The 13,153-nt window shown below is 43.2% G+C and overlaps 1 protein-coding gene across 2 annotated transcripts in view; it reads right to left on the bottom strand.

Annotated features, from left to right (window-relative positions):
* Positions 1-13,153, bottom strand: part of plxnd1 (plexin D1) — an 84,797-nt gene that overhangs the window by 36,943 nt on the left and 34,701 nt on the right. For both annotated transcript variants that reach the window (XM_080497441.1, XM_080497442.1), the window contains exons 9-13: positions 12,537-12,635; positions 9,056-9,145; positions 8,681-8,789; positions 7,132-7,289; positions 3,344-3,489 (exon numbers count right to left, since the gene is read on the bottom strand). In XM_080497441.1, the coding sequence (XP_080353567.1) occupies positions 3,344-3,489; positions 7,132-7,289; positions 8,681-8,789; positions 9,056-9,145; positions 12,537-12,635 (602 nt within the window). The remainder of the gene's footprint in view (positions 1-3,343; positions 3,490-7,131; positions 7,290-8,680; positions 8,790-9,055; positions 9,146-12,536; positions 12,636-13,153) is intronic.

Raw genomic sequence — 13,153 nt, 5'->3', positions numbered from 1 at the left:
AACACAGGGTATAATTTAAGGAAAACATTAATTCTGATCTTATTCGCAAGAATAGCATAACTCCATACCCCAGGCAACACTGTAGTCGAGGGAAGCTCCAAAAACTGCTACGTGCTGCAGAAACAACAATAAAACTGTGTTTGTGAATGTGTGACGTGGAAATTGAAAACTGAAGTCGGGGTCCTTGAGGCTGCTCCGGGATTTCAGCCTAAAGGGAACTTTTATTACTTCTTCTTTGCAACACAGCAAAAAAAAAAAAGAAAAAAAGAAACAACAACAACCCCCTCAGAATTTTGAGATACACAGAAATGGAAAGGAAGCATAACGGTGACGTGGCGGGTTAGTAGAAAGCAGAAGTTTAAAAATGTCTCTAAAAACAAAAGAATGCCGTGAATTAATAATATTAACCTTGCCGACATTACCGACATGCGGTGGCTTATGAGGTTATTGACAATGGTGTTTATGTCAGGGCGAAATTGTTGGCTACATCATAAACCTCCATCATAAGTGGGACTTTCCTCACAGGTAATGATCTGGGTATCTGGGTAGCGGGAATATTCCCCAAAATATATTTCATTGCGTATTGTCATAATTTCATGCAGTAGCGTACCTATATTTTTCACTCATTAATTTTTTGCATGTCAAACTCTCTTATTGCCAAGTGAAAACTCCCAGTGTGGAAGTGGAACTTTACCAACTGCACACTGTTTGAGTTTTCAGTATCTGTGTTACTAGACGTCTTAAATTCCAATATTATCATAACATTGATGTAATGTAAATTAAAATGAGCTATTCTGTCTCCTTTATTCAAACAACTGACTAATTGTGATATAGTTCATTTGTCTACCTCACTTTTGTAGTGTTTAGTTTATCGCAAAAACAAGGAACGTTGCGCTTGTGCAGAGTCAGTTTATGCATACATTTTAAACATGATGCTGTGTTTTGTTAACGAGAGCAGCATAACTTAAAACTTACAGGCAACAGTGCAGCAAATGTAAAGGGTCAGCAATGCATTTACAGCAAAGGCACAAAAAGTCTTTTTTTTTTAAAAGTCACAGATCAAAATTGCGATTTCATTGTATATTCTGTGGCACAGAAACCAGTGTGAACCTATAAGCCTGCAGACTAAATCCTGAACGCACATAAAGCTTCAGCCTCTTTGACTCTGCATACTGATGAGTTGATGATGTTTTAAACTGCTGATGTAAACCTCAGCTAAAGCCACAAGAGTGCTCATAATGTGTAATGCTCAGAAATTAGTATTTGTGTAGTTTTATGTAAAACAAAATGAGAAGTGCAGCTATACAGTGGTGCTGCTGGTTAAGAGTGGAAATGCTTCAAGAGGAGGATTTTTGTCAGGTTTGAAGATGCATCAATGGTAAAAGCTCATTTGAACTTGTAAAAGAAGAAGATACAAGTTTAACTTATAGTTGAAGTATTTTTGTTGAATTGCAGGAATTTTGAAGAACATCACAGAGATTGTTATATGTTGCTTAATTCGATGTATGTTGAGGTAAATGAGTTGTAAAAATGACTGTCATTTTTGATATTATTGTCAGAACAGAGCAAAAGGGGTAATGTCACAATGTTTTGGGGATCTCAATGTGTTGCCGTACTTTGAACTGGGATATTGTCATATGTACAGTTTTGTCAGTTAACAGAAACACTTTGTTATTACCGCAGAGAAAAATATGTGTTTAATTTTTCTGTTTCAGAATGAATCTAACAGCAAAGGCCAGTAAAGTTCTTCTGTCTTTGTTTCTGCGCGCAGCTGCATAGTTTAAGGACCACAACGTCTCCCTGAGACAACAACAAAAGGCTTGAAAGCTGTAGCTACAAGCCATCGAAACGAATGAAAGACAACATAAAACCACAGTGTTTATGTTAACATGTCACACAGTGTGCAGATGCTTTGGAAACAAAACTCGGGGTCTTTGCAGCAGGCCTGAGTTTACCGTCAGAAACCTGACCTGAAGAGGGCAGATCTTTTATTACTTCCGCTCTACAACACAAGAAAAACAGGTCCAGTTCTGAAAGCAGGAGGAAAATGGACTGTGGTTCATACTGGAGAGATTGTCCTTTAAACTCAAAGTCTGAGTCTCTGCCATCAGTGAGCACCTTGAATAAAATCTTTATAGACTATCGGTGTGTCAGTGTGGATGAAGCTCGATGATCATGTGAACTCCTGTTCACCAGCTGGTGATGTGCAGGGAGTCCACACTTTCGGTCTTGAATTGTATTTTATGGTTAATATCTAATTAGATTTTTTTCCCCATTTTCTTCACTCATCTTTCACAAATACCACTTAACCACAATTGCCTCTAATACAAGTAAAACCGGTCGATGAAGCAGAACCACACAGAGTATTCTTCATCTTGTGCATTCCCCCTTTATTTTAAAAGCATGAAGTCTCTCAATTACCTGACATTTCGGTTGCAGATTGGTCGTGTTGTCTTTATCAGAATTGAGGAACCGTCATTGCAGGTCTGTTTTCAGTGTTACTAAATCCTCGTCTTGAGATTTACCCCATTTTCAAACTCAATGTTTTTTTAATCAGTTTATCGTGTTTACCTCAACTCTGTTCGGAGTCATGAAAGCTTTTATGTTTTATATCACGTATCCACAAGTTCCCCCAAAGGCCTGTGAGCACGTGAAGTGTAAAATTAGTTGACTTTCCCTTTAACTCCACTATCAAAGCCACATTAGAACAGTTTGAAATGTTGTAGTTTTAAACCGAGGTACCCCAGATTTCCCCCCCCCACACCTGATAAGGTCTTCCCTGTGGGAGAGCGAGCTTCCATTAAAAACAGGCAGCTCTCGGTGCACCGTCTGATTTAAGAGCATTTTAGGGCGCACAGCGTTCATGTCTGAGACGCTCAAGTCAGGAAATCTTTCTATTACTTGCTCTGTTTGTGCGTGCGTGCGTGCGTGCGTGCGTGCGTGCGTGCGTGCGTGCGTGCGTGCGTGCGTGCGTGCGTGCGTGTGTCTATTTCTGCCTGTCATCCACCTGAGCACTCACCTGCCTGAAAGCATGTCAGGTTACTATGACAACAGGTAATTGTCAGCTATCATCTCACACGTCCCGGCTCCACCGTTACTGCATATTTTAACGGGTTTTTAAATATCATATCAGACGAGGTATAGAAGCAGGATCTCTTCCTGTCATCTTGTAATTTTTGACAATGAAGACCAAGTAAAGACGTAATTATACAAGTGCTGCTGCAAATCAAAAGAGGGAAATGTCGCTCATTCTTTGTTCTGCTCGAGCAAACACGAGGAAAACAGCAAGGAAAGACATTGCAAATTTGTGGATCATAATTGAGTTATGTGCCGCACTACTTACTCTGTGGAAACAGTGAAGAGCTTAGGAAGAAGAGCGCATGGCACATCTCCTATGGAGACTTTCACAGCATCGGCCCTCGGGCCCAGGTTCCTGCCCTGTACAGTCAGCAGGGTGCCTCCTTCCACCGGACCCCTGAGGGGGGAGATCTGACAAAGACAGAGTGAAGAAAGGAACCGAGAGAGAGAGAGAGACAGAGAGAGAGAGAGAGGGGGGGAGGGGGAGAGAAAAGCTTGTGAAAATAATGTAATATGTGCAATAAATTAGAACTCATAAGAAGATTACCTCGCTAAAAACATCCCACTAATGACGGGTTGTAATGAACATGACAAAGATTTAAGAGAGCAGAGATGCTGGCCCTGATTGTGACGCCGAGTGTGGCACACACGGAGATAAGGGCCGGTCTGAGTGTTCTTCTGTCAAAGACTGGGATCTAATTGAATAGACACGCGGTTTAGGTATATACACACACAAAGCAGACTCTTAACTGTGCCAGTCTGAGACTCTTCAGCCGCTAATCCTCTACAGCACATGCAAATAAAGAGCAGCCTAAGAGCCCCCTTCACATCCCACAAGAGACAGACAGAGTGAGAAAGTGAGGGCTGGAGAGGCGAGGTGGAGAGCACCGCAGAAAGGTGGATGAGTGGGGAGGCAATTTAGGGAACTGAGTGTCGAGAGGAAAGTGAATGCTGATGGTGGTGAGAGAGAGCAAAGCCTCAACAGGGGAATTAATGCACAGTGCTACTCCCTTTCATCTGTTTTCCTGTGTCTGCTCTGTCAAATTCCTTAGTCCCATTTCTGCTGTTGTTCAGAGGCATGCTCTCACGCATCATTTCAGCCTGCGCCTTTGGTCTCGTAACTTTCCATTCAGGAGCCGGCGAAAAGAAAAGGAGAGGACCGTCACCTCTCCAATCACCATGAAAATACAACTTTATAGATAGCATCTCCGACGCCCAGGAAGAAGCAATCTGCCATCATCTTGCCACTGTACCATATCTAGCATGGCTGCATGCACGCGTTTTCCCAATGACCCCCCCCCCCCGGCTTAGCGGAGGTCACCGTGACCCCTCTGTGTTATTAGCCCGGCTCCGTCTCTATCAGAAACCCAGCCGAAGAATGAAAACAGCACTTCTGTTTGGTCTAGGTGAGAGGACGAGGAGGTTTGGCTGTGCATTTAGATAACGCTAAGCCCAAAAGAGTGACAGCGCAGATAAATAAACCCTATATTTCCCAGCTAAATGGGGAGGCGGTTAAGTAAAGAAGGAATGTATTTCTTTTAATATCATGTGAAAACAAACCATAGGAAGCTCACCAACTACTCACTGTATGTCTGCGAGACCGACGCCACAGGAAATGATGCACATGTTTTTGTGGTTATGCGAAGCTTTTAGATGTTAAGTGTGTCCACTACATGTACCATCTGTAAACTCTACTGCCTCAAACAAGAATACACTCACTCATTCTTGCATACAGATGTAATACACAAACGGCACATAAAAGCACATAACCGTGCACAAACACAGAAAATATTCCAGCATCAAGCAGTCATTTATTATCACTATGCATCTCATGCCATGCCGTGCGTCTCTGAGGTGCCATTGAGTATTGACATCAACATCAGCTTGCAGGCTGTTCATTTACACCTCTTACAAGTCTGTGAGTCTTGATTTACAGCACAAACTCTGCCAGGCCTCCAGGGAGATCACAGAGTGTGAATGTGTCTCTGCAGAAACCTCCATCAGGAACGCCGCAGCCATTAAACGCATTTCAGGCCTAAATTATTCCACATTCTTGTATTCAAATCAGAAACACTCCAAATGTGCCTACGTGCAGATACACTTAACCAGCACCAGACAAACTACCAAAACCAATAAAATCCATATGCTTTTCTTTTGTCTATTCTGAAGATTGTTGTAAAGTCAGAGCTTTCATCTGCCTCCCCTCACTCCAGTTCCCCTGCATCACAATAATCAGGGAGGACGTGAGAACAAAAACAGGAAAAAGCGCCTCACCATACAGTGTCTTTCTCCACCCTTTCTCTGTCCAACTAGTTCTCCATCCTCTCTCGGAAACCATTTCTCTGTTCTCCTGCCTTTCATGTTGAGGGTAAACTATGTATGGCAGTTCCTGTTTTGGATGCCAGCGCACCTCTAATCAATGCTTACAAAGACAAAAAAAAAACAAAAAACAAGCCCACACATAACATTAGAATAAAAACAGCGTGAAGATAATAAATGTCTCTATTGTCTTTCGTCAATGCACTGAATAGAGAGCATTTTTCACAATTAGGTGGTAAGTGACAAAGTTCAGGGAATAATGAAATCCTCCTCCATATTATTGATATTTTGGTGCTAGGACCTTGCAATAGAGATTGCACGCGACAAAGCAAGGCACAGAAAAAGCATGTTCCATTATCTTACTGAGCCCGTGTAACAAAAGAGCTGCTGCCGTGCGAGTATGTGTGTGAACGTTGAGGGAGAGTGGATCTTTTCTTCCGTAATCTGGAGTACACGGGCTCTAACCCCCGTGGATTCTCTGGGAAACACGGCTGCCAAAGCATTGCATCACACACCCCACCGAACCACAACCCCAGTATCCGCTCGGCAACACATTCTTCTCAAGGAGCCGAGTAGGAGTGTGTGTGTGTGTGTGTGTGTGTGTGTGTGTGTGTGTGTGTGTGTGTGTGTGTGTGTGTGTGTGTGTGTGTGTGTGTGTAAGTGTGAGAAAGAGTGTGGCAACAATGGTGTGTACCCACGCACACGGCAACTCAGCCCAGCTAACTTCAGTCACGTAAGAAGTCCACATAAGTTAGACTCTCGCAGAGCATCCTGTTAGTCACAGTATGCTGACAGCTCCAAAGAATGAAGGATAATCGTGAATGCTTCAATATGGCCTATTTGGGTGACAGATTGCGGGCTTATGTGTGTGTGTGTGTGTGTGTGTGTGTGTGTGTGAGAGGGAGTGTGTGCACGTCCGCCTGCTTTGTTCTGCTCGCTTATTCTCCTGGGCCGACCAGGTTTTATCTACAGGAAGTTCAGGCCGACTGAGTCTCATGTGAGCCATGCTTCCCATGACCGCCTACCGTGGCTGTGCTGATATAACGGTTGGTAGCGGTGGGGAGAAGACAAAAAAAAAAAAAAAAAAAGCTTCGGAGGATGACTCTAAAAGTGCTCCCATTACGGTCGGACCAAACAAATGAATATGATCATGCAAATGAGCTCAAAAACCGTTTACAGCGAGGCTTCGCCGGTAATCACCACGACGTGACCGCAGCCAGATCCTCTGTCAGATAAACACTCTGGAACTCCTTTTACCACTGTGGCTTCACTCTTGTTGTGGTCTCAAATCTACAAACCCTTATGGTTCCTATTTGTTTTCTTTTAGTGGTCTTTTCCACAAAAAGGGGCGGGTCCATGTATAGCTTTCATACCCCAGCCCGCAGAGTTTACACACGTACTGCAGTTTCACGGGGCAGAAGGTGTTCCCATGCCCTCCTGAGTGATTGCAGATCAACTGAGCTGTATCCCCCCCCCGAGGGCTGTGGTTAAGTGAGTGTTGGTGTTATTGCTGAGTGAAGTGCATTAATAAGACTCTATTTAAACAATCCCCGAGCAACTGACACTGGACAGACCGGCCGTGGTGGTACCAGACCATGTGAGTGACCCCATGATTCGGCATTCGAGGAACACACTGGAACACTACGCCCGTGGGCTGCGGTAAGGAGTGAATGGAGGGCGCTGGAGGATGAATGAGAGGGTCTGTAGTCCACAGTCATGCATGTTGAGTCTTACCTTGTGGATGTCAGGAGCAGGACAATGATCCTTCCCCGGCTGACAGTCATCTCTGGGCCTGCAGCTGTTTTCGCACCAGCCACAGAGGTGTCCCTGGTCCTCCCGGCCCCAACACTGCGAGCAGTCCGAACTGCCCACTCCGCAGTTGTACACCTCCACTAGGGGGAGACGAGGGAGGCGGGAGACAGTGAGGCATGGGCTGTGCAAAGTTTTAACAGTGTGCGCCATCTGAGATAATGTTGAGTATGATCACTGTGACCAGGCTAAACACATATTATTAAAAAACAACAAAAAACCCAGCTTATTTCTAATATGATGATGATTTTTTTTTATTAAATATAAGGAAAAACATTTTTAGTCAGAATTCCAGAAAGATGCACTATTTTTCTTTTATTTCAAATTGATTTACTTTTGTGGAAAAACTGACTTTCCTCCGTGTCACACTGCAGTAAGGTCAGGTCCGCTGCCTACGTTGCTACAGGTTGAGAATAAAATGCTGTAGAGTAAGAAAACACTACTAAAGTGTGTTTGCTATGCCTAGCAGACCCAAGGTACACTCCTGAAGGTATTTTATTTCATCGCTTATGAGAACCATGTGGACTGAATACTGTAAATCTATATATAGGCATTTGGAAGATGCTATATTCATGACTATAAAAATAAACCAGGGCAAAAAAAAAAAAGAAGAGCTTGAGGAGTGAAGGAGAACAAAGCCAGAGAAAACAGTTGATTATTTTCATCCTCCAATGTGCCTTCCGTTGAGAAGTCCCATTTGCATCACTGCATGTGAATCTGGGCGAGTCTCTGCTCATGTGTGCTCGTGTCTGCCAGTGTGTGATAAAGTGCTTGTCACTTCTGCAACTTGATGACTCTGCATGTTATGAGTTTAAAAAAAAAAAAAGAAGAGAGAGAGAAAAAGCATCTTGTCCTTTAAACTGTGCCTGGCAGCTGTCCAGGGCTGTTGTTCACATGGCATACACATGGACTGTGAACAGCACATCTGGGATAGGCCAGGGCTGGACTTGAAGCTGCGCTGTCGACAACATGTCAAGTTCAACAACGCACGCCACTTTTCATCATCTCACTGTTGTCATGGAGCTCAAACTGTATTTACAACAATAGATATGGACATCGCTTCTTGGAGGCATTGCTAACACCTTAAAAGTGTAGTTCTGCAAGTTTCACTGATCATTATGTGTAATTAGACGCTAGCTGAATATAACATCACGGTAAATTACCGGTTGTTGGCAAATTATGTGTTGTAATACACAAAAATGCTATTATTACAAGTGAAAGGCGGGCTAACATTGTTTGTCCCGGTAAGTGAGTCTTTATTTTTCCAAAGGTTTAATCAAACCCACCAATCTGGCCGGCAAACATCTGTGCACAGGTGAACTGCATTCTGGGAGAAACAGTGTCAGATTTTTTTTTTCTTTTCTTGTTTTGGTGGTGAGCTAATTACAAAGCAAATACAGGAGAGCTGTAGAACTGTAGCACAGTTTTGTTTTGTTTTTAGCCCGTCTACATAATCATGGGGTTTATTTCTTACCTGTCATCGGCTGAGGGCTGTCAACAAATATATCCTCACTCTGTCCACCAAAGAATCCCGTCCTCCTCAGGCTGAGATGGTAAATCTGACTCCTCTGATTAGTGAACAGCTACATGGACGGAGAGGTAGTGCACAATATAATCATGTATAATTTCTACTCCAGTTAGTTTTGCTTTAGATAATAATCAGTTATAGTCTGCTTATAAACAAGGATTTTAAATAATCACATGAGAAGAAAAAAAAGAAAGTACAAATCAGGTTGAGACTTGACAATAATGAGCTCACTGCACTGCAAAACTGCTGCAGCTCAACTGATCTTTACTCTGACTTGACAAATTCACTTGTTATTTCTGGTAACTCATTGTCTATACTTACTGTCACTCCGCTGCACTTGACAGTCGAGTCGTTCAGCCATGTCGCTTCATATCGCTGCTCTGTCCCAAAGTCGCACTCCAGCTTCTCCATCTGTAACAGAAAAACACTTTAAAAAAAAAAGAAAGAAAGAAGGAAATGTGAAGCATCCTGACATCTACAGCAACACAACTGGGATATTACGCCGTTCCCAAAATGAGATAATTACGACTTGAGGATTGAAATATGGGCTAAATTTCTGAAAAGAAGCACTCTCTCAAACATGTCTGGTAACAATTGATGCTGCTGAAAGAGTACCAGGAAACTTAAAAAAAAAAAAAAAAAGCACAATAATTGTCCCTGCCAGGAAGAGATGTGATCCATTCAAAATTCATATTCATAAACATCTGGACTCCCACACCTCGGAAAGTCATCTGGGAATCAGAATAATGAATATGAATTCATTCTTCACAAAACGACTGCCCTGAGCTTTACTGAGCCAAGATATGGGAGAGTTTAGACCATAAAGACGATAAGATAGGTAAGAGCAGTAAAGAATAAGTGCTTAAAGTGGAAGAAGTCATTTGTCTGTGAATTCAGCCAGCTTAAATTGGTCTTCTTTGATCGGCCTCTCCAGGACTGCGATTTCTCTGAGCTTTTTGACACTAGAGAGGCTTGATTTTCTTTTTTTCTTTTTGGCAACTGCCGGCTTGTTTTTTTTTTTGGGGGGGGGGGGTTTCTGGAAAAAAAACAAAACACTGAAGTACTCTGAAATGTTCTCTGGACTTTTGTTCAGTTTGAACAAATATACATGATCAGCCATAACATTACGACCACCTGTCTGATATTGTGTAGATCACTCTCTCGCTGCCATAACAGCCCCGACCCACCGAGTCATGGACTCTACTGGACCTCTGGATGTGTGCTGCGGTATCTGGCACCGGACTCTACTGGAGCCATTAGTGTGAGAGCCACGGTTCCCCACAGACCCTGTGGTGGGGGTTAGCTATTTTCCCCTCTTTTGATCACGTTTGCTAGATACTGAATACTAATCACCAGAAACACTCCAAACAAAGAGTTTTGGAGATATTCTCCCAGACATCTCTATTTTTTTTTAACGCTTTCAACAAGTGAACTTTGCAGACAAAAAGTTGAATTGCCCCACCAACTAACAGGTGCCACAATGATAAGTTCACTTAAGTTCTTAGCCATGTCATGGCGAATAGTAGGTAATAGCCAGTTAGTTTCTTTACGTACTAAATGTCTTGGTGTGACTTTTTTTGTGTGCAAAAATTCCAAGTTTATCCGTCAGTAATTTAGACCAAACCATTGGAGACGGGACTTTCTGTGGAGACGGCATGGATCAGGTATAACACTGCAGTACAATCAGAGTTCACCTGACCCATTGTGAACATGCTCAGTGTCTCCCTTAATTCACATGCCAGAAAGCAGTAACCTAAGGAAAAAAACTCATTTTGACGTGCAAAAGTATTTCCTCTTGTACTTCACTTGTTTTTGTGATAGCACCGGATCCTTTGTAGTTAAAGCTCTCAACTTAAATCATCTTTCAATGTGTGTCTCTGTGGATTAGGGCACTGAACGTGAGACTCTTACCTCATCTCGCACAGAGCTGCAGTTAAATGCTAAATGCTGAACTTTGTGTTTCACATCAAGATACATACTTACGAGTACTATTATGTGACTGAGGTAAAAGCAATGATGCTTTAAATTTATTGTAGATGGACAGTTTCTATTCTTCACTCGCCAATTACACGTCAGAGACTATTTCACATCTTTTAACTTTTGATTCGTCCTTCTTACATTATTTTTTTTTATTAAGAATACTGTATTTAAAAGAAAATAATAATCATACCCATTCCTTTTTGAGGAAAAAAGGTATGCTGGGAAATAGTTGTGCTTCTCCAATCATTGTTTTTCAGCCTCTCTTGCATCGGATGAATTATTTTTCGCGGCTTAAATGAATATTTCCTCTAAAAACATCAACCAATAAAGTTTTGAAATGATAACCTAGCATTTATTTCACAGCTGACTCATAACACATACCTGTTTGTGCCGATATGCAAATACCACCCCCCTCAAAGAAAAACTCACTTTAAGTTGAATCCAAACTCATGACAGTCTATCACAGCAGGAGAATGGTTTAGATTTGATTCTGGCTGATCGATAGTATGACTGCATATAAACACTCGGTCCAGTAAAAGAAAAATGTCTGCCCGTATCAGTTTTTTTAAATATCTGTTTTAAAATGTTTAATTTGACCCCAGGCCTTGTAACAACTACACCGACTGTGTGCTCATTTGTAATATTTCAGCCTAAAACCTGCTTTTACTTTAAAGACGTTTGCGATATTAATGGGAAGTCTGTTTCCTGAACGTGTGGGAACAAGCCGTGATCAGTAATTCCAAAGGGATGTGAGCAACACGGACGATGGGAACAATATTGACTGACAGCACATTTCCTGGCTCTGCTGACTCGTCGGCAGGATGAACACATTATTCATACGCGTCAGTTTGTGTAAACTTTGAGAATTAAGAGCAGTATGACTGAATGGCCAATCACACCATGTGCTGCCCTGAGGAAGTGTGTGTGTGTGTGTGTGTCTGTCTGTCTGTCTGTCTGTCTGTCTGTCTGTCTGTCTGTCTGTCTGTCTGTCTGTCTGTCTGTCTGTCTGTCTGTCTGTCTGTCTGTCTGTCTGTCTGTCTGTCTGTCTGTGTGTGTGTGTGTGTGTGTGTGTGTGTGTGTGTGTGTGTGTGTGTGTGTGTGTGTGTGTGTGTGTGTGTGTGTGTGTGTGTGTGTGTGTGTGTGTGTGTGTGTGTGTGCGTGCGTGCGTGCGTGCGTGCGTGCGCGTGTGTGTATGTATGTTGTATGTGACTCGATGTCTGTCACCATAGCAACACACCGGGAGATGGCTTGAGGGGACGGCAGGGGTTAGGCATGTGACTGACCACGCCTGGCAACTCGACAGCACAGGAATTTTGAACAGATCCCGGCTGCGTCCTTATCAAGGATGCAGGATCGGTGCTGCACTCTCTCGGAGTGGATTAAGAATGACAATGGGAGTTTGAGACACTGATGCGAATAGACGAGTCGAATTCAAAATGTGAGGGAAATGAAGCCCCGGCCGCCCGCGCCGCCTCCACCTGACTGCACATTGTACGGCGTGCTGACGAAGACACAACTCAGCTCGTCACAGTCAGATACCGGAGACGTGGTGGGCCCAGACAGCTGAGCAGCGAGCAACATAAGCATAAAGATACCCTCGCTCATCCCTCATTTCCATCCCTGTCTCACAGCCCGGAGATCGCCCAGGCTCAGGTTTTACTCACTCATTGACCCAAATCACAGCACACAAAATATCCATCTGTTTTTAACTCTGCTGGAAGCAAACACACCATATGCTTCTGTTTTATTCCAATCATTTTCACAACATGCATTTTGGACAAAGTCCAAGTCCAGCTCCGTGACTGGAGGCAGTCTGCCATACCTCCTGGATGTTGCTCAGGGTTAAAGTGAAGTCTTGGGCCATTCCCGACGGCGATGGAGAAACCTCTGCGGCGACCAGGCTGGGGCAGGAAGCTGAGCTCTGGGGTGGGGTGGGGCGGGGTGTTGGGGGGCAGGAAGAGACAAATAGGAGTTAAAGTATAAACAATAGCTCCATCTCACACATCCGCAACCCAAAATACCTGTCCTGTTTATCTGGAGGAGGAGGAAATGAGAGGGTGATGTCTCGCTCTGAGGGAAACAACAATAGCTTCAAATAGAGAGACGGCGAGGGATTGGAAAAACAGACCCACCGGACACCGCGATGATGGGCTCAGCAGAACAGGAACAACCCACCTCATCATGTCCTCATAACCTTCATCTCAAAAAGCTTTTGTCATGTTTGAAAAGAACATGAAAAATTGGAAATCAGAAAGCTACTTGAAAAGCACAAGCCTCCTGTGCTTTCAAATGTTTGTTTGTCTGAATTGTGGGAGCCGGGACAGCCTGTCTGAGGAGGATTCATTGTATTTGTTTTAGGAAATCTTTTTGACTTCAGTTATTTCTGCGGCTCTTCTGATAAAAACCAAACACGGTTCCAATCAAACACAAAGACACTAC

This window comes from Blennius ocellaris (assembly GCF_963422515.1).
Source record: "Blennius ocellaris genome assembly, chromosome: 5".
NCBI lineage: Eukaryota > Metazoa > Chordata > Actinopteri > Blenniiformes > Blenniidae > Blennius > Blennius ocellaris.
The sequence above is the reverse complement of the archived record's forward strand: the minus strand, read 5'-3'. Positions and strand labels throughout refer to the sequence as shown.